The following is a 22,940-nucleotide window of genomic DNA, read 5'->3' as shown; positions in this document are numbered from 1 at the left end:
ATGTTACTGTAAAATTAGAGAGAACATCACGGCAGAATTGGTATCTGAGGTTGTCCAGTAATTATTATTTAAAGGTTTTCATTCATGAACGTCAAAAGGAATATTGAGAAAAATCCAGTCTGACTAGATGAATTTAAGCCAAATATAATATTAAAAATTTTACTTTTCTGCTCTCTGAGATTAACTAAAGTAGAAAAAACCCCAGTGACTCATGTTAATGATACTACGCTTAAGAAAACTCTTTGGACATAGCCTCAAGCTCTATTTTATGTTTATTTGAAAATAACTCTACTAAGAGACAATTTTTGCATTAAAGTTTTTCATTTAAAAAAATTATGCTGGCACGTTGGGATTTTTTTCCTAACAGCACTGTTAGTCAAGACTCAGGGCTCTGAAATTTTAGGAGTCAGGTCTCAGGCATCATTTCTACTGGTAGGAGTTTCCTCCTTACCAACAGATACAGGCTGAATCAGACATCTTGTACAACAGTGAAGAACTTAAAGTTGCTTTTCTATCTGTTCCTCTAAGTGAGGTGAGTAGACATTTACAATTTTCCAAAAATATAAACCCTTAAACTGCAACAATTCAAGACTCAACAAGCAAAAGTGATGCGCTGAACTGAGGTTTCAAATAATGGGTTAAACTGGGCACACAACACTTCAAGATATTATCCAACTTACCCTAAAAGCAGTTCCTTCCTCTATAATTGTAGGTAACTGGGAAAGGCAAATATCAACTGCAAGGTCCCACGCTTGCCTAGAGAAAAAGGTGAAAGGAAAGATAAGCCATTACAAGTTATCCATAAGTAATATCTAGGTAAATTTGAATTCTGATCATACAAGTACCTGGACAAAGCAGTGTTGTCTGACTGGCTTAGAAATGCTTAATATTCACTTTTTTTAAAAAAACAAGTAAAACATATGAGAACTATTCAGGAAAAACAGTGAGAAGGTCTAGTCCAGCGTCATATCAGGCTGACCAACAAAATGAGAGCAAGGTAAAAAGATCCCTAGCTGAAGTTCACAGAAACTGCTCCTCTCTATAACATAGAAAGAAGCCACAGTGAACTGAAGTCTTATTATATACCTGTCCTCATGCAAAAATGGATGACTTTTTTTTTTTAAGTAGAAAAATGAACTCAATCCTGGATTAGCTCCAACCTATAATCCTTCAACGCACACCTCTATATGCATCCAAACCCTCGCTTGCTCTGATTCAAGTCACATCAGAACGCCTCAGGAAGATGCATTCCTGTCGACAAGCCCTCCAACTCACAATACATGGACACATCTACACCACTACACTAATTCTCCTTTTCCGCATTCTCGACACAGATACCGTATCACTGTACATAGTGCTGAGAAAAGTAACTCGGTCTCCATTAATCTAACTCTGAGTTGGGTTTTGCGTGGCAACCTTGTTTACAAAGATTGGCTCTCCATGACTCACCCTAAGGATGGAGGGATGTACACTAAACTAGAAGAAGAGAAAATATTTAAGGATTTCAGTTTTTACGCTTACCTACTGTATTATTTAATGGCTAAAGTATTGTGACTTACAATATTTTAGTGTTAGTGTTATAACAGCACTTAAATTACATACAGTGGCCAAGGAAACTTGTGGCTGATTCAGTGCAAATGAAATATGTTAAAAGTCTGCTTCAAAATGCTCACAAACAAAAAGAGGACCAAACTAAAATAAATGCGTGTGGTCTCCAAAGTTCCTAAAACACCTCTAAAAAAGTGAGAGAGTTACTTTTTACCCCAGGAATGATTATCCCTGCTCTATCCACAGACATTCCATGCACTTTTCATTTTAACACACGTGCTCCGAAAGGCTAGTGAGTTAAACCACCACCCACTGGGTTTCTTACACAAAAGAAACTAATTTACTCTCCAGACACATTTGCTCTTCCATGGCTTGTGGCCATCATGTGTTAACATCAATAGGCTAAGCAATTTTTCTTCCCCTAGGAACATTTGCAGACATAAGGCTATAGGCGATAATCAATACAGTGTATTTTAGTTACCTGCTCTAATAAGTTCTTAAATCACCCTGTTTTGAGTCAAACAAAGCCTTCCATTAGAACAACTGCCGAGTGAAATCTATCCCATTAGCCTAACTGGCAGCTGTTCTCAACTGAAAACAACCTCTCCAATTAGATAGAAAAATAAACTATAAGGTTCCTGCATTTTTTCTATGGATTTGAGAGATGCAGCTTGTTTTAGTTGCCCCAGACCTTGTCCCTCTGCTTCACAGCATTCACCTTCACTTGACAATATGCTGCCAATATAATTAAGAGGTAATCAAGAGATAATCAAAGCACAGGCAACAAATGCTTCCCACATGCTCAATAAAGACCCATGCTGGAGATAAAATGTTTACACAGAGCTGATGAGAGAGATATTTATTCCTGGTTGAGGCTAAGGCAAAGTCAATTAGTGCAAATACAAAGATAATTTTACTTCAAGCAAAGAATGAATGTTTCCGACTTTCAGGTTTCTTGGGGGAATGGGCAATACCACCTAAAGAAATTCTCTCAAACATTAGAAAATGTCAATACATATTGCCTTTGAGATAAGTTTTGCTGCGCAGCAGAAAAATGGTTTAGAGATCAGAGACAACTAGTCTTATTTTGGCTGCCTACAAAAGGATTCTGCATAGGTCATTATACTGCAGAGACACAGAGCTAAGATGCTGAGCTCCTCAAAGTCATTTTAGGTAAGAAGCACTAATACTGCTACGAAAATGTCCAAAGCAGCCCTGCAAGGTCACATCTCAAAGGTTTTAAGTGCTATCAGAAAGAACAAACAAAAATTTAAAAAGAGATTTTAGTAGATTAAAACAAAATCTCTTTTTACGCTTCTAAAAACAGGCCATTAAAAATCAGTGTAGCCACACAGCCAACATTACTCAATCTTTCAAAAGAGTAACCACCAACATAAAGTCTTAACATTACTGCTCATCACAATCTAGAGAGCTGGTGATTAACATCAACTGTGTAAGAGACTCTAATCAATTCAAATACTTAAAATGATTATTCTCCAGCCTTTCCAGACTAGCCCAACACACCGCTTCTGCTCTATTTCTGCAGGAAACCTCCCCACCCAATGAGACATGTGAGCAAACAGCAGTTTTGCTTGAAGTAAAACTTTGCTATTTCCAACTACTAGAACAGCTACACGTTACTTGCGAGACTTCAAGCTGGACACGAGTTGCCACATAGCTAACTCGGTGTGTTGACAAAATAGACAATGGCATTAAACAGGCATTACAACAATTAAAAGATTCAAACCCTGCCACAAATGAATGGTAAAGGACTAACGCCATCAAGTACGTGAAGAGAAACAGAAGGGGGAAAATACTTGTTATAGTCATGCTGAAAATAACGGCTGTTGGTGGTGGGGAGGAAGAGCAGTGATTGACTGTTTTAATATGCCAAAGGGAACTAGGAAGGTGGGCAAATTGTAGATATGCTCGCTGAACTAATATTACACTTTAGCACACAAACAGAAGATAAATTAGGGAGCAGCAGTGGAACAAGGATAGGTGGTGTTGCATCCTAGAAGTGATTTATAAAGGCCAACCCAAGAGATCACTACTTCTCTTCCTTCTTTGCAGAGATTGCTGTTTGCAAAGCGCTTTGGAAGATTTGTTTTCACTACATTAGCTACAAAAAGAGCTTGGTAATACCTCAGCATTGTTCTTTCCTCCCTCCTTACTGCACTCTTCAAATAACCCCAAACCCGCCACCGTGACAAGACGACACTATGATGTATCCACTGGACAATAACCTACCAAAATATCGCAGTGTTTCGACTTCACTACATTACGCTACTAAAGAATGTCTTTATGAGTTTTTTTTATACTATGTTGTCCTAATCGCTCTGTATGTACAACAAATTGATAAAGCACTTCCATAAGAAGTGAGGACGCCTCCCCTTTGTACATCCCAGTTAAGTTAGAACCTATCATATGCTTAACGTAAGGTTTTATACACATTCCTGTTATGTCTTCCCCAAAAGGGCAATAAAAACAAGCAATCCCACGCCGCGACTGATTTGACCAAGTCCAAAGGATTTCCATCATACACCACCTATCAGGAAGTGGCCGTTTCTATGTGATCTAAACCCAACGTGTATGAGGCAGTAACTAGAGAGAACCTGGGAAGAGGCACCACAGGAGGTGAAGCTCAAGTTACTCATCAGCTGGACCACCAGCCCTCAAACCACAAGTTCAAAAGCTTTTTTTATGCAATCAACCACACAGCACAGCTATACTTACTCTTATGCTTGTTCGGGACCTGGCAATTTTCGTAGTGCAATCTCGTTAAAGAAAGGGGTCAAACCCACAGACTTTCAGCTATGTTAGGATGGGGGACTCCTTAGGTTCAGCTACTGGGAAAACATAGTATCATGCATTTCCCATATATATTTCAGAATAAATGTATATTAAATCCTCTCCTTAGTTAGAAGATTGACTCAGTTAAAAAACAGGCAAGAAAGTGCTTTTGTTTATCCAAAACAAGCAAAGCAATGCAGCATGCCAACAGAAACAGTCTGGAAAGAAAACAAGCTAACAATGCCCTGCATCTCTCTCTGCACTGATCAATCAGTTCAACAAGGTACTCAACATACAAGATGCAAGCCATCATCCTGCAAAAGGACACTGCATTTCAGAATATATGAAAATTAAAAAAGAAAAGGCATTGCTCCTCCATAATTCTACAATAAAAAAATGAAACAGGGAAAGAGCTCCCCCGAATTCCGTCAACCCTCTTCTCCTGTGACAGAAATACTCATACATTTGTCTTTATATTTTAGTTTCAGTTTTTCTTAGCTCTTCAGCACAAAGTTCCTATTCACATGCCCCCCAGACTCCATCTATCTCCCCCGCTCAGTCCAATACCAGTTTCATTACAGTAGGACTGTTTAAACTTTTAATAATTTAACGTGAACTCATCCAGCTGCCTTTATTTTGTTTCCCGGAGGTGCTGCAAAGTTTGGACTTTTAACCAAAGAACAGGCTGAGAGTTCCAGCTTTGCTCAATGACTATTTTATTGTGCAGATCCATGAAACGTTCGGTAATGGAAGCCCACAGTAATACTTTAACAGCATAAATGAAGCATGGTTACAGAGATGCACGTTAGTCTTTCTTCACCCACATGTACTATATTAGCTGGCAGATCATGAAGGCAGATTTTCTTAACCTCAAATTTTGTGGGCTGAGTCAATGCCTAATGCTTTTGATTCTCATGTCACATTTTTTATAACATATTATTGATGTCTTTTAACATTCTCTCTTCTCCTGGGAATAGTTTGTATTATATAGCACTGCACATAATATTAGTGAAAATGAGTATTTCTTACTGGGACAGTCATGCAGCTGAAGCTTTCTGTAGTCTTGGGGCTCAGGCACCAGGGTATCTGCTTGCTTTGAATTGTGTTTCTGGAACTGCTAAATATTTCAGACTTTAACAAGTATGTTGGACAAGATTTTTCATGTTTGTTTTTTCTGCAAGTACAATTCAACACCATACCCTGTTTGATTGAATTTTCAGACTTCAGCCTGAATTCACCTGCTTCACAGTGACACTGTGAACTCCCTAAGCCTGCTTTAGGGGAGACAGCTGGGAAGCTGCTCAGACACAGCTATTTTTAAAAAATATTTATTGCTGTGAATATTTGGTACAACTATGAAATCCTTCTTTCTTCTACCAATGCATTCCCCTGCTCTACCCACAACTTAAAGCACATACTTTGCTATTTTTGTCCTACATTTCTCTCCATTAAACTATTTGTAGTCCATTAATGGGTCTTGGAGATGTTAAGACTAACACATAGACACACAAAAAGAAATCTGGTTAAATCAACAGTGTAATCTGAATTAATCTAATCCTTCAAATGTCAAACAGTTCCAAATACCCTTTCAAACAATCACTTTCTTCTTGCCGAGATACTAAGTCTTTCTGTGCAGCTAAATGAGACTCATTTCTTTGAGAAATCGGCAAGCAGACCTGCATCCATTCTGCAACACTCCCACAGTGTTCAAAGACTCCAGCTCCTCTCTTACCTGTAATTGGGTTGCTATATCATGGTTTTCTTTTCAGCTAGAATTCCAAGATTATTTTATTTGCAGTATGTTATGACTTACTTTCAACTAGAATTTCATGGTTGGTGTACACACTATTGCAATATTTCTATTATGGACAAATCATAGCTCTTCCAAGGCATAATTAAGGCACTTCGTTTTTAATATATGACCTACGTTAGGAAATATTTCCAAACACATTATTAGGTCTTTTCAAAGGCTGTGAATATAACTTGCTGGCAACAGCAGTAATGTATAAACCATAATCCATCACAACAGAGATCAAGATGCTGACAGAGCATCAAGGCCTCCTATTCTTACTGCACAATAGACGGAACAACTCTTAAAGTTGAATAGCACAGCCAGTCAATCAATATATATTAATATTAATACTTGTATTATAGTAGCGCCTGCAGCAGCCAAGAATCTATGGTGCGAGGCACCATACAAATACAAACAGCCTGTGCCCAGAAGGGTTTACGCCTAAGCAGGTAAAACAGAGAAAGCCAATAAAAGTAAGAACAACACGAAGGAATGAAGTAATATGTCAGAGCCTACCAAACAGGGCAAGGTCACAGAGATCAGCTCTCCTGATTCCTAATTATGGTGCCCTTCTTGGTGAAGTAAAAAGACTGACAGCTTGTGGGTCAAATTTTCCCTCAAAAAAAAAAAGTTTTCACTCTTCCTCAGTTGTTCAGGTAAAACGGATAATTAACAGAAGAGGTAACAGTGGTCTCCCAAATGAATTGACTAGAACAACAATTTTATAGGTCAAAATTTTAAAAAGCTGTTTTCAAAAGGACTAAACCAAAAGGAACAGAAGTTCATATCTCCAGCAACCTCAGTGCTTCTATTACAACCGTGCCAGATACTCAAGCCACGAGACATTTGAGTGTAACTTAGGGAAAATTATCAAACAAGCAGAGACAAAGGTAAGAAAAAAGATAAAGAGCAAACGGTTCAGATTTTACATCTGAAAAGGGGCAGTCGTAATTATTCATGAAGTAAACTGATGCTTAATCCAAGCGTAAGGAACATTTTGCAGTGTCTGCCCACCCCTCCAGCACACTCACAGCCAGCTGCACGCCGCCAGCCTCGCTCAGCTCTTCTCTGGCTTCCTCTCAGAACTGGCAGAGCTCTGTCATCCAGCTACAGACAGCAAAGTGGAGAGCAGGAATGTCGTGCTCTGACCTCAGAAGCCCATCTGCATCAGCGAGGCATGAGCTCTTTCTGCTCTTTTCCCTCTCACTCACTGCGAGATGTTCCCAGTAAGAGAGTTGCAAGGCCAGTGCAGAGCACCACGAGTGCAAATTCACGGCTGCTGCTGCGATGAGGAGGGACATCCAGGCAGCGTATGCAAAGTTCAGAAGAGATTGTGCTTACGATGCTATATTCAGTGAAACACTGACATTTACTTGTGCCTTTTCTGCAAAAGATGGTGCAAAAAAAATGTACTAACATACACCAGTAATTTTGCTTCTCCAGTCAGCCTTCTGCTGGGATAGGGATTACGTCTGTATGTAGATCCCATTTTTAGTCACTATCCCAGCTGTGAATGTGCAGAACGGCTTGTGTCCATAACAGCAGAGAAACATGGTAATCTTATATTACCTTTGTCCATGGAGGAGCAAAGCCCAGGAAGCCAGATGAGCATCCAGAGGATAATGGAAGAGAGGAGAATATATGTATGTATGTACTGGAGAAGCTAAAACATCACATCACCACTTAGGCTGCAAGCAATAAACCAAAACCCGAGTCAGGAACACACACCCGGTGCACACGGGATGACAATGAAAGGTATGAGGCCCTGAAACAACCCAAGTAAATGAAGGCCAAAAAGTACAGAAGAGGGGAGGAAGAGGACAAGGGGCAGGGAAGTCCCTTAAAGTCTGAAGTCAGATCCTTGAGGAGCACTGGCCAATATACACCAGAGCCACTATTTGCATTCATTGCGCATTCACAACACTGTAGGAGAGAACCCTGGAGGTTCTTGCCCACTGCTTGCAGATCAAACCATTGCTGACAACGCAGCAGCCAGGACTCGCTCCCCAAAACACTGTCTGACATGCTGGGTATGAAAAAATCTGTGAAAAGTCTCAATAACACAGCAATCGGCAAAACCTCGCTGTATCATCCACCATATAACAATGCAGATGTAGATTCAACGTGGTCACCAAATCACATTGTTTGAAGTTTCCATTCTTTTCAACACTCCTTTGGCCAACTCTCCTGCCCTCCAGTCACATTACCTAGTTTATCTAAACAGTAAAATGGGTTTGGAGGTTTCGGATCAGGGATCCACTAGAAAATTCTTGAATGAAAGGTGATAGATAAGTGCAGATAATTATTTTTAGAAAATATTTAAGCAAGCCCTAAATTACTTTCTAAATCTGTCCTTACTAAAAGTTCATTATAATGAACTGAGCCACCTCTGACAAAAATGGAATTTTCCCCTTTGCTAGATTTGCTTCAAACTGCACATTATTTGGAGGACGCTGAATAAAGTGTGTCAAGGGATTCTCTGCTCACTTGCTGTCTACTTTGCTAGTGTCTAGGATTCACAAGGAAAAAAGCCCTGTGTGTGACTCTTCTTAAGGAATTTCTTCTTCTGGTAAATCCTAAAAAGCAGCACCAATGCCATTATCCTGTAGTATGGTTGAGGGCCTTTACAAAGGTATTTACAGCACCATTTTACACCAGGAGAACTACAATACAAGCGAAGAAAAGAATGCATTTCTAGAATCCATCATGCTACAATACGGGTCTATGAGAGATACAGAATGGGATCCAGGTCTTCCTAGTTTCATTCCTGTGGTTCAGCACTTGGATGGCAACAACACCTCCAAGTCAAGTCATACTCCCATAGGAAACCAGAAATATAGGCTTTTAATACACTGGCAATAAAAATGAATTATATTCCCCCAAGGAACTGGAAATATAGGTTTTTAATATGCTGGCGATAAGCAAGCTATAAATAACTCAAGAAATTTACTGGTTTAATTTCAAAATTTCTGCAAAAACGTGTTCCACTCTACTGCAACTGGAAACACACAGTTCTGTGGCTCAAGCTCTGCCACATCTAGTGGCAACATCATCTGAAAGACACCATGGGAACTCCAGTGTTTTTTCCTACTCTTCACTTACAAATGTCCCAGTCCCTCATGTGACACAATGATAAAACAACTCACCATATTTATAAATGACTGAAACAATTTTCCTTAAAAGTTACTAATCCAAAGCACTGAAGAACATTGTTTGCCATGTACACACAGTACATTTAAAATGTGAGGCTGCCCAGTTGCTAATAATTCCATCCAAAGTCTCCCCTATTGCCTCCATGGTTTTCAATAATTAAAACGTCTTTGTATTACCAGCAAATGCCTCCTCGATGGCTGCTTGCACCTGCAAATGCTCTTGGGGCTCTCTGTTGTTAGCTTGCCTCCGTTTCTTAGAGGAAACCATGCCATATAATTTGAACTCACTGATGCTGCTATCAGTTTTACACTGATCGTCATCACTTCATACCTCCTCTACATTTATTTTCCTCCACAACTTTATGGAGGAAGCTTATCAAAAGGATTTTGAAAATGCAGGCAAATTAAGCCCACTCAGCTACCTTTACCTGTCATTTTATTAGCCTTTTAGCAAGTTACCCAGCTATCATTTTCTCCTACAGGAACTACGTTAGCTTGACTATACCAGTTTGTACTTAGCCAAATTTTGTACTGTTCTATTCTTAATCATACTGAATAAAAAAAAAATGAAAGCAAGCATTTTTGTTATTACTGTTATTATTATTTTTATTATTATTATTCATGGGACATTTGTTTGATAGTCAAAACCACATTTAAGAGGTTTTCGATAACTGCGCCACCTCCATTTCCATTAATCATCTTAAAAGCAACAGTAACAGTAGATGAAATCTGCAGAAAAAAATTTCTTCTACTTCAACAACGCAAGTTAAGAATTTTTCCCTCAGGCCCTCAGCTCTCCCCACCCATCACAATCACAGGTGACCAGCTTTACTTTGTGAAAATAAAGGTAGCAGATGCCCAATGTCTTTTCTATTTGGAGTGAAAGATTACATGGCTGAACTGAAGCTTCTGTATTAGAGAATGTCCTGGTTTAGTTGCCAGCTGGGGTTAAACCACGACACGTTATAATTATGTATGCACAGACAAGAAATAGATTTGGAGATGGGTATTACGCTGCCACATGCTGTTTCATTTTTGATCCACTGACTTAATCAGTAAAGCACTGTGTAGATTTAAGTAGTAACAATCTTTCATGACTACAGTGCCTGAAATCTCCTTAAGGCATCAGCATGCAGCCTTTGCAGCGAGGGTAACCTGTTGGCTGTGACTTACCACATCGCATGCATGTATGTTGGAGGTAGACGAGGGCTGCTGACAGGGGTACAGTTGTAAGATCTCATAATTCTTTCTGCCAAGAGAAAGTTACGAAATAAACTGGCCACAAGCAGGTCTTGCCTGAAGAGCTTCTGGAAAAGATCTGCCAAGAGATTGCATGAATTACTAAATGCATATCTTTGTAATTTAAGTACCTTAGGTAATATGCAAAAATCCTTTAAAACGTAAAAACATGTTACTGGAATAAAATATTAACAAGGAATCTACAACAGTTTACCAGTGACGTGATATGACAACTATTAAAAGGAAATCCTGCCTTCTGAGTTCCCTTAAAGCATCGCAGTTACTCTCCATTTTACATTAACAGAATTAAATGCTTTCTACCTCAGGTTCTTTTTTGCCTTTTCTGGATAGGGTTCTCCTTTTGGTGTTTCACTTAAACTCAGCCTGACTAAGTTTTTGGAAATTACTGAGGGAGAAAAGGACCTCTGTGTACTATTTAATCAAGAACTATACACCTGTTAACTAGCAGTTTGATGTGCTCATGAGAAGCCAAAATGAATCCTAAAAGATAGCAAACGTGCTATCTTCTGTAGAGGTAAAGAAGAATTTATGCTGTACTGAGCATTAGAAAGAGCATAGTTGGAAAAGTGTTTAAAAATTTGGCCACCCATGCTCCAAAAGTACAAATTCAAAGCAGAACATGGGTACAGAAATGGGATGAAGTTACTCATGGGAAATGCAGACTGCCTTACCAGCAAAGAGGATAAAACCCTTTATTTATGATACTAACAAAGGCCAGAAGAAAATAGATTGCTTTTTACAAATACAGTAAGAAAGAAAATTATTAAACCTAAAGCAATCATGTTAGCAGTAGAAAAAAAAACCTTTCTGGTTTCTAATGATCAGGTTGCTGAAATGCTTCTGGTAAAAAGAGCAAATTAAAAAACATTAACTAGCCTTAAGATCCAGTCTGATCTGTTCTTTCAGTATCAGGCTTTAATCTTCTCCTTATTTCACTCTTCATCCTTCTACTTTGAATAAGCAATGCTCACTTGGGATGAGAACTTGATTCACCTGCCCAAGTCTTACCTCTAGGCAAGACATTCCATGCAATGGTGTCTGTGATAGCGGTGAAGATCCAATTCAGCTCTCCCAGGGGAGTTCTCCTGTCATTCAGTCTTCCAGGAATCCTACAAGTGGGGAAAAAAACCCAAGTATGTTTCCTATTAAAAAAACATATTTTTTGAGACACATACACATGCACACCTCTAAGGCTCAATCAAGGCTCACAAAAGGCAGTTTTTCCAGAACCTTAATTCTTAGCCAAGAATTAATGTTGCTAGACAAACTTTCCTTATCCAAAGTCTGTTACATTTGCATTTGCTTGCAAGATTAATTGCCAGATAAAGGATAATAAACAAGGAATTGTTTATAGATAACTGAGCTAAAGGAAAACATCTGGGAAGATATCACAGAGATTATGTTGATTTCCAAGACGCGATGGAAATGCCTTTTTCTTCAAAACTGCCACTCTGCTTCATTTTATCCATTATTTACTTCTTGCTGAAATATTTAATAATAAATACAATTTGTATTACAAACTGTATGTTCACGATCCATAATGTCGCTGTGTAAGAACTTCTGAGTGATCATATTCCAGAAAAAAAAACAATTACTATTTTTTAAACAGAAGTCTCAGAACAGTTAGAAAACAGTCCTTTTGTTAAAAATTGTCTGACAGTGATGCACGTACGTCACAGCTCCCCGTTGCTGCAAAGTACTGCCTGTTCACGAAGAAACGCGACCCAGTAAGATTCACCTTATCGTTCCAGCTAGACTATCTTTTAAGTCAAGATCAGAACATGCATGTGCCTGCTACAGATGGTGCGGCTGCTCGTTTCCAAGGGGCGTGTTTGCTACTCCGTACAAAGAAACACAGTTTTTCACCTAGTAGGTTCTTTGAAAACTTGAATTCATGAATTTAGTCCTTGGTTGTCTACAGATTTGTTGCACTGCCATCATTACTGCATGCAGGTGCAAATACAGTATCTTACTAAAAAAAGTTATTGAGCATAATCAGCAGCTTTTCGTTCAAACAGGAGATGTTTTCTGCAATTAAGAACTTTCCAATGAATACACAGGCATCCATGGAAATCGGTAACTTGCATGTCAGTTCCTTAACCTAATCTAAGATTTAACATACTGCCCCAGAGAAACTCAACAGCAAGAGACATAGTCTTTCTAATTTATATAAATCAGGCATTATTAAAACCAGAGTGAAAAAGATCACTTTGAAAAGCGCCTTCTAATGAACAAACCAAAATGCTGCTGAACGCTGCGCTCTGGAGCCCTCCTATCACAAAGTCACAGCACAAACTGAGGCACCACGCTTTACCCTTCGCTGGCTATATGCAAGGTTTGACGCTTGTCTAGAAAGAAGTATTTACTTAATCCAGGTTTCAGTGTAGTGGTAGTCTACACACACTGTGTGTAGTCACTTCATAATCTTACCCATGTGTGCCATGACGGCACCTACATGCCTAAAGTATAAAATAATAAAGCAAAATTCTTTTCTTTCTATTGTGTTCTCCCCCCCAAAGAGAATGAATTCCTTTCCCCTAAAGAGTCAGGGGACTGGCAGCGCGGCGCGAGGGAAGCAAACAGCAGGCACTGTCACTGCTGCTGCAAGCTGTTCTGCGACCCACAGCATCTCGTGGTCTTCCTCCATCGGGTCAATACGCATATCTACATGGCCTGCAACTGGGAATATAGTTTCAACCCCAAGAATACCAAAATCGCATCAGCAATACATACCAGGAGTCTATTTGTGGTGTAGTAAGGTACCAAAAATGCTGAGGAGTCCAACTGCTAATTTTATTAAATATTTTAAAGTAGAAAAAAGTTGCACTAATCAATATCAGGGATGGCAGCTTTCCAAATAGCGATCTACTCTTGTCCCTGCTCATATGTAGGATATGCAGTGAAAGTGAGCAAAGGGTTGGGTGGTTTGTTTGTTTTTTTAAGATTATATTTTAGACAGGAGAAAATAACCCGAATCATGCAAAAAGCTGAAATATTCATACAGACGTCCCCCTCCTCAAAGAAAGCAAAAGCAGAGGGCCAATTAGTAATTCTGCTGGGACAATCCAGCTGCATGTTACATGAGCATTTAATAAATAAATGTTTTTAAGTGCACTGCCTTAAAGCCAGAGGGTTATTATAGTAAACACAAGTCGCATGGGTCTGAAGTAACAGTTTGGTTTGTCACAGTGAAGGCCTTTCTATGACTATGTGTGTATATTTTGGCTATAAGATGACCTGCATTTAATAGAAGATTCTGAGAAAACCTGAGCTGTTAACCTCTTTTTGAAAAATCACTGGCATCAGGTCCCTTAAATCTTGGATTCTGAAGCTTTACAGCGGTATGCTCACTATGGTTTTAACAGTGACATCTATAAATAAAAAGGAACTCTTTGCTGTAAAATTTCCATGTTGCATTAAGACTCATCAACTAGTCAAAAAAAAAAACCCCAACCAAACAAAAAAAACAACAACCCCCCCCCAACCGAAACAAAAACCAGCCCACTCCAAAGAAACACTAGTTTACCTAGGAAAACCCTATGTATTTAGGGATGGTAACATACAGGCAACCGAGCACAGATCCTTATCACAAGTAGCACAGCAGCCTGTCTTGTACAAGGGAGCGAGCAGTGGACAAAGAGGTGATTTTTGCCTTCTATCACTGAGAATGATACTAGAACATTTTGCCTAGTATTCACATTTTGGCATTCATTTAAACTGCTTAAAAACAGGACATACGGAATATAGAAGATGCAGAAAAAAAAAAAAAAAAAGATAGCAAATGAATGTCATACAGTGAGAAATTTAAGGAGGTCATTCTATCTACACAACCAAGGAACAACTTGAACATTGTGGATAAACACCTGCTAGAGAGAAAAATCTTGGTGCCAACAAATACCTTGCACAAGTGGAGAAAGAAAGAAGAGCACTTGTCCATTAAAAGAAAGGGAAGCAATTCAATCTTCATCTTTCAAAGGTTCAAGGCATACACACTTCAGAGGAGCACGAGTTATTTGACTCTTCTGAGGAGTAACCTAGTGAAATTCTGTAGCCTGAGCTATGCAGGTCAGAGGAGACAAATTAACGGTCTCCCCTGGGCTTAACATTTATTATTCTGAGCATCAATACACCAGCGACAATGGACTGACCAAAGCACATTTGGTGAAGATGGAACAGCAATGTTCCACCAGGAATTTTGCTGTTCCAGGGTCCAAGATCTTGGCTGATCAGGATCTTGCTTTTGTAGATTGAAAAAAGTCACTCAAATTTATTTCATCCAGGAACTGAACGCAGATCTCATACTGTATTTGTTCATCTGTAATACAATGTGAGCTCCAAAGGAACCACAGGACCAACATACAATCTGATTTCTGTGATTTAAGAGATCAAATGACAGACAGTCTACTGTGACTCAAAATCAACATATGTGCAACGCTACTTAAAGAAAGAAAAGTGGCTGTAAACTGTTCTTCAATATCTCTCAGCTTCTGCCTCCACACTGATCAGCTTTCCTAAATATGCCTTCTAATGCTTATTTGCTTCTCACAAAAACAAGAAAAAAAAAAGGAGAAAAAACCCTCAAAACCCAACCAAGACCAACAGACTCAGTCCTAGCTGTCTTATTAATACTCAGACACTCAAATACACAAACACAACGTGGCACTCTCAAGCACAGCTTTTTTCCCCCTTGAGAAAGTATCAGAAATAGGATGGGGAAGTTTCAGAAACATGCACCCCAACCCGGTAAGACATCCTACAGATTTAATCCTAACATACCCTAGCTTCCCTTCTGTAACAAGTTTTCAAATATTAAAAGTATCAAGACAAACTACATGAAGCAAGCGCTTCCTCCGTGGCAACTTATTCTTCTGATATGTATAGCAGTATTATTTCCAATGCAGGTTCAGATGAAGCATATTCACTTGTATAAATACAGTTTCTAAAACAGCTAGAAATTAACATCTTATAAAAAATTCCTGTCTGTCTTGATATCAGAGGAAAAATATACATCTCTGAAACTGTTTGTTAACTGATCCCCCAGAGCAAGCAGAGGGAACACAAGGCCACACAACTGCTCTTGTGAGGATTTCACATAAATATTTGCATTGCAGAACACCCTCTGCAGCAAAATAGCAGCATTTCATAAGTCAGAATGTTATTAATTAGAAACCAAAGTGATCCTTGCTGAGATACCCTAGCAAACCAAATGCTGAGCTTAAACCATTTGATGGCCACTTTCAAGCCAGTTTTCAGTGGAAATAGAAATAGGGTGTTTCACAGTATCGAGTTCGAATCTTTACAGCAGATGGAGAGTTCTGCACAAAGTTCATACTAAATTCTCTTTTATTAAACACAGATTGTGAGTTGATACATATCTTACTGATGGTATTAAGCAGGAATGACAGGCTGAAATCCAAAGTTGCTGCTAGCAGCCCAACCTTAGAAACTCCTTGTGACTTGAATATCTACTTTCTTGGGGAACGAGGTATGCTTCTTATTTTTGTGTTTAAAGATTTAAAATAACTACTCATTAGTATAGTATAGGTTTTATTTTGGATTTTAAAAAGCATTTGGTATTTTTTTCACAATATGACTGTCCTTTCTAAGACTGGCTGCAAAATTCATAGAAAATACAACTACCAAAGGGGGACTGCAGTCAAGAAGCAGAAGTTAATAGGATGTCATTCTCACATCTTATGTGGTGTCAGGTGAGTTCATTTTCTTTCTGCCCTCATATATAGTCAGGAAGATACTAATTTTGTACCTAGCTCCAGCATTGTGAAGATTAATGCTGTTCAGCGCTTTGAAAACCTATGCATTAGGTGTTAATGGCGAGGGCAGAGAGAATGTGGGGAATAGCACAAGCATGAAAGGCAATACATTTCCATAACTGCACAAAACCCTACCAGAGCTTTCAGATTTTGAACTGGCACTAGAAAGCAGCCATTAGAAGGAAATTGGCAGCAGTGCTGTTCTCTATGCTGCACACAGGAATCAATTAAAGTTGGAACAGTCAGCACTATAAATCGGCAGATGAAAATAAACACAACGTATTTTCTGTTCCTAGATGGGACTACTCCAACCCTCATCCCAGAAAGTGGAGCACAGTTTGTAATACTCAAACGACAAGCTGAGTGATCCGAGGAAGGGATTTTTAACACAGTAGTACTCAATGAAAGTAGATCTTAATCATCTTTGAGAATTAAAGTTTAAGCTTCCAAAGGCACGAGAAGAATGATTCTTAACTCTCAGATTACATTCAAACACAATCTGATGATAGGGACAGTGAATCAGCCGACCGTCATTTAAATATGTCAGACAAATTCCATCTCCATGCTCTACAACTCAAAGGTACCAACCTCCCATCCCAGTTAGGAGAGCTGCAGCACAGCACCACATTAAAATAACCAACAACAGCATATACTAGAAAGTCACAAGAGAGACATACAGCAATATCCTATTTGTTGCTTCACACACTTATAAAGATTTATTTGAAATAATCAGTTACACTTTTTTTTTTTAAACATCATCTATACCTCTCTTAAAGAAGTAGAGGTCACTTTACTTTTGTTATTTTTGTGGAGTTCCACTACACAAATTTACTTAATGTCACCTTTCAGATAAAATATTTTGGGGTGAGTACATTTCGCTTGTACAGTGTGCACTTTCAAATCCATCCTGTGGCTATAAACTAAAGCTCCTTTTAATTTCTATTTGGGCATGCATCTACATAACCAGAACATCGCAAGGCTCCTGACAGTATTTTTGCCCACAAGGAATATTGCTATCATCTTGGTATCACTTCTCCCGATGTCTTTCACATTATGCTTTGACAATCAGCAAGAGCCTTTGACAGTAAGGACAAAGCAGACCTCATCTGTAAAAACTATTTTTGAGGAAGGGGAAGAAAAGGAAAAAAGGGCAGGCTGTCTCAGCTGCTGGCTGCAATTTAACATCTCTGGACTCTCAATTGCTTCTTCCATCAACTTCCTGACAGACGCCTTTACAAAGGCCTAAATCACAGCAGTCTATTGTGAAAAGTGAGGACTACAAAATGTCAGGGTCACTAAAGAGCTCGTGCTAGGTGTAACCATCAATGTCCTTGTCAGAAATTTAGCAAAATCCCATGAATCACTTTAATTACAGGGGAAGCATTTACTTCAAAGGATGCCAGGTTTTCCCCTCAGATGGGCTCCATCATTATCTCTACTTTTGGAATATAATATATATAACACTGGGAAACACAATATCATACTTAGACTTCAGAAAAGAAGATGCTTTGGTACTGATGTATATCTGTGAACATTCGCAATAATTTTAGTTTGGGGAAAGAAAATAACATAAGTATATTTCACTTTTCACACAGCAAATGGTGTAACAGTAATTCAGGCAGGATATATGCCATGGAAATCTCTTGAACTGGCAAGAGCTGCTTAGATAGGATCAACATAGTTAACGTGCCCAAAGACAACATGTCCTCGTCACAAGACAACATGAATGATACAGACGTGCCGTGATTGGGCTCCTGAAACCTTGGCAAACTACATGAGAAAGACAAAACATTTGAGGTTCTTAAATTATTTGTTCGAGAGCACTGTAAAGCTTTGTACACTAGTGTTCAATCCTGTCATCTCTCTGTATAAAGATATGAAAGAAGTGTTGCCATGAAAACCATCCTTTCGAGTATGATCTTCACTTTGTATTTACAATAGGCTTTGCCTACACTAGAGACTGATACCCTGTAACAATGGCAGTAAAATTAAATACTCCATTTCAATAAAACCAGATTTATTACAGAAGCGAAACTTTTCAGAATAACATCTTCAAAAGCAAAGGTTTTCCTCAACTCAAGTACTAATGAGCGATATACTACCAACAGGTAGCGTGGCACAGCATCCCTGTTATACTGTGGCTAATAATACTTACTAAAACACTTATATTCTGAAATATGCTCTAATGCCTTCTGCTGAATTTTCTAGAAGAAAATAAAGGGGCCGAAAGCTGCCTAACCTAGGTCTAAAGGCACACTAAGAATTATAGTTTTCCCACTATAAATAAAATAATGAATATAAAAAACCCCCACAAGCTGCAGTATTTCAGAATTTGGCCTAGCACATGGTTAATTAAATATCTGCAAAGACATCTTAACTTGTGGCAGCTGTGATGACACAGACCTGCTACAGAGAGACCACGGTCCTGTCAACATCAGAACTATCATTCTGCCTTCAGCTGCCTTTTAGTCACTTGCCCAGGAGGCAACAGTGTTTGTCCCTGTCTGGTCCTGCTGAAAATAACAGAACTTTTTTCTTTTAATCAAATGCCTTTCTCCATCTAGTTATGGATCTTGCCGATTTCTGCCAAGTCTAAATACCAGCAGCTCTGGCAGTATTTCCTCGCACTGGGTAGGCAGTGTATTTTAGAAGGCAATATTGTAACTTGGAAATACAATTTCAGTTTAGCACTCGGCCTCATTTGCTTACACAGCAACAACAATTGTGTTTGTTTAAACACAAGTACAGTCAGTAAGATTGTTACCATACTTTGATAATTTTTGTCCTTCTGACTTTTTCAAACAACGCATCATTTCCCAGTGACTTTCCACACAAACTCTTTTCCGAGACTGATGTGCTCAACTTCAGTAAGTTAGCAAAAAGCCGCTGTTCATGTTAAACTTTGAGGGGAAAGCACTAAAGCAATACTCATTTAACCCCGAGCAGTGACCGGGCAGCCAGGACCAGGTCTCTCTGTGCGTTCCCCCATTTACCCAACACAATCAGCCCAACCTCCTGCTCTTGGTCACTACGGTGTGGTCCCAGGCAATGTTATCCTAGACCTCTCCAGCCACAACATGCAGTACGCCAGCCCGGCAGAGGAAAATTTACTAAAAGGGACTGGAGTAGCTGATATTTGCTACTGGGACCACCTGGGGAAAAAAAAAATTATGATACTAACCAGCTGCTCTCCTTCACCTGCCCTCCAATTTACCATCCTGAAGGCAACTGATTAGCTAAGTTCTCAGAGCATGCACCAAAGATATTTGTTATATTACAGCATAATTTCTACATTTTCTCCAATTACATTACTTTTGCCGTGTGATATCTTGGGATTTTATTTTTCCTAGTTCATCTTTAAATTAGCTCCTACTGAACCATTACTCATCAATAATCAATAGACATTAAAACATCAGTAATTTCCAGTCTGTGACATTCGACAATACTTAAAGTGGAAACAAAAATTTATTTTAGTCTCAGATTTGTTATTTCTAGTGATTTTTATAAATGGATTTTGTGCTGGTGAATGACAGCCTAGAGATGGGCTCTCCTCTCAGAACAGCAACAGCACACACTGCAGCAAGACGAATTTCTCCCACACTGCTCCTGCCTACGTGATGCAGAGCTGACATTCAGAAAAGGTCCTCTGTCACAAAACCCTGACAGCAAGCGACTAGGCTCCTTTCCAGTTGTGAAAGTAAATTGTGGTACCATATTCACGTGGTCATTTGAAAAGACTGTGTTCTAAGTGGCCCCACCAGAAGCACGAACAGCTCTCGGGTCACCAGGATTTTTGTTTAGAGAACTCCCTCCTTCTGCAAAATGGACCCAGGAAAAAAAAATCCCAGGAAGGCAATACACCATTCTTGCTCCCCTGAGAATGTGATTTCAGAAGAGGGAGCTTAATGCAGCAGTATAGATCAAAGCATTCTTGTACCTCCCTGATTCTTGGCATCCAGCTTTGTATTCCCACCCTACACTAAGTTAAACGATTCCTTAGGATTTTTTTCCAAAATTTTTAAAAAGCAGAACAAAGCCCCAGTTCATTTCACTCAGCAGCCACACAACAAGTGGTGCCAGCACAGATGACAGGATGGCTTGTGATCAAGCAGAAAAGACCAACCAAGGCAGTAGGAATATCTGACACTGATGCTGCCACTGAAGAGTCTTATGAAGTGGTAGTCAGAGGTTTCTAAATTCCTAGAGCTTCGCCAACATAATTTTCCTTCCATTTTTCTTTACGTTTTACTGTCTGGCTCCAGCAAAGATCTTTATTTCTAAACTAGGGATTATTTTGGCTTAATCTCAGAAGATCTGTAATATAAGTGCACATCAGGATACACCACACATTTATTCATCAGGACACTGGTTTAGCCCAGATAATTAGAAATCTGAGCCCTTCAAAGAAGGTGCAGCCTAATTTAGTCTCAAAGTCTGCAGCTTAATTGCAATATAAACTCTTTCCCCCATTTTAAAGACAGCTAAATTATAAATTACAATATACACGCAGGCAATCCAGGAAGTATTCTAGGTGTATCTCGAGACTGTAATAAAAAAACATGTGTTTTCTATAATTAATATATGTAGCAGATTAAGATGCTGAGGTTTAAATATTTGATATCCACAGGAACCTACTTCTGGCATGCTTTCCATGAAGACAGCCTTTAAAGAATGCATGTGTGCTGTGGTATTAACCAACAAGAATAACGAGTAATTTTTTTTTTTTTTTTTTTTTTTTTGCCAGTAAACCATTATTTAAAGAGTATTTAACCCTCAGCAGCACATCCGAGCATTCAGTGAAGCAGATTCTTGAGCTACCTGGCTCAAGACCTTCATTGACCCTTGCCATATGTTCTTTGATTAGATACACTCTTGTAGCAATCTGTTAATTGCAATTAACATAATATAGTCATTGTTCTGGAACACATTTATCAAGTGGCCTGAGGTGATCACTGTCCACGCTGATGATGAGCCCATCAGTTCAGGAAGAACTGCTTACTTTTGCTGTCCAACAGCCAGAGATGACCAAAACAACAATCACTCACTCTGCCCATTTAAACAACAGTCAGGGAACTACGCACCCTTCTACCACTAAATAGCTTTTAACTTCAGGACCATCTAACCTTCTCACACCAAAAAACCCTGTTAGCACACCTTTGAGTACATAGGCAAAGCAAGGTTAACCCCGGGTAGATTTCCTTCCTGCTTCTCATCTCCTTAAAACCAAAAGAAAAACAAAACCTACCACAATGTTTTCTCTGAAAGCCAATTTCCAGTGGTGGACCTTTTCCTAGACTGATGCATCTCTGCAAACCGCTCTAACACTTCCTTTGATAGATGGGGTCCTGTCTCCATTATCTTAGTTGTAAACTGAAAAATTATTTTTGTTTTGGTAAGATTAGTGCCTCTGAAATACAGCTTTACAAGAATCGTTGCTTAGCTTCCCCAACTGAGATGAGATAGGATAATCAAATTTTCACGTAAAAAATTAGCATGATTAAATACCTAAATACTACTGATGAGTTGACTATTCTAAAATGCATATTGTGGAAGAGCTAGTAGCATTGAGAAGCATTTCTAACCTCATCTGAATGTAAAACATGCAAGTTAACATGGAATGATTTACTAAAGCAAAAATTGAACAAGAAATTTTAGCTGATGCAATCTTATCCTCATTGCTTCTGCTATAACAGATAATTTGCTATTGGCAGCATGAGCAATGAATGATTGCTGCACTTCGCTACACCATGCAGAAGCTTATTAAAAAACAAGGAAGTATGATAACATATTTCCATTAAGAATTCATGTTTATTATCCAGATTCCTGTTCTCCTAAACCTTTTCAGGATGCCCTTCAATTCTACAGTTTTCATCTTAGACAAAAGATGATCACTGGACTCTGGACATCCACGTGTCAGAAGAGTTCTAATTAATCTCAACAACAGTATTTCTAGAGTCAAAATTTCTCAGAAATTGAATGAATGATCTTTAATTAATCACTCCCAGACAGTTTGTGCGTGTGTATCAATGTTCCAAGAATAAAGCATTCAAAAACAATCTGCAGGGAGCACAGAACTCCTGCATCTAGTGGCTGCAAGCATCGAAAGACCCTGTCTTTAAGAATATGCTTCCCTTAAGATTTTTTTTTTTTTTTTTTTTTTTAAAACCCAGCAAAGACTACAGTGGACAATTATTATTATTTCAAAGTCCACCTTTTTTGTATAAACTGAAGTAGAATTTGAAGACTAGTTGTCTAGATTAATCAGTTTGCCTCAGCTGCCTGACAACCAGTAATTATGCTCAAATATTGCTTGGATAAAAGGATTATAACATGTTTCAATGGTGTTAAGTCTGAAACATAACACCACTATCAACAAAGAATAGTAGGACAGCATAGTGATGAAATGACAAACAGTATTTTTGGTTGAGTGTTTTTCTGTTCATTAGGTGGTTTTGGTGACGTGGGGTGTACAGCTCGCAGAGCTGCGAGCACGCCTCCTCTGTCAGCGCTCCCATGGTCAAAACCCACACCAAAACCAGCCACGCATGTGGCTTGTCAGTGCTGGAGTTCCAGGAACATGGGCACAATCTGTGTCTGCAGTTGCCATTTCTCTGGCTAGCCCAC

The 22,940-nt window shown here is 38.9% G+C and overlaps 1 protein-coding gene across 4 annotated transcripts in view; it reads right to left on the bottom strand.

The window, feature by feature from the left end:
- Positions 1–22,940, bottom strand: part of RPTOR (regulatory associated protein of MTOR complex 1) — a 201,921-nt gene that overhangs the window by 72,887 nt on the left and 106,094 nt on the right. For all 4 annotated transcript variants that reach the window (XM_052808234.1, XM_052808233.1, XM_052808232.1 and 1 more), the window contains 3 exons: positions 11,554–11,654; positions 10,459–10,603; positions 681–756 (listed from right to left, as the gene is read on the bottom strand). In XM_052808234.1, the coding sequence (XP_052664194.1) occupies positions 681–756; positions 10,459–10,603; positions 11,554–11,654 (322 nt within the window). The remainder of the gene's footprint in view (positions 1–680; positions 757–10,458; positions 10,604–11,553; positions 11,655–22,940) is intronic.

This window comes from Harpia harpyja, chromosome 14 (genome assembly GCF_026419915.1).
Source record: "Harpia harpyja isolate bHarHar1 chromosome 14, bHarHar1 primary haplotype, whole genome shotgun sequence".
NCBI classification, from domain to species: domain Eukaryota; kingdom Metazoa; phylum Chordata; class Aves; order Accipitriformes; family Accipitridae; genus Harpia; species Harpia harpyja.
The sequence above is the reverse complement of the archived record's forward strand: the minus strand, read 5'-3'. Positions and strand labels throughout refer to the sequence as shown.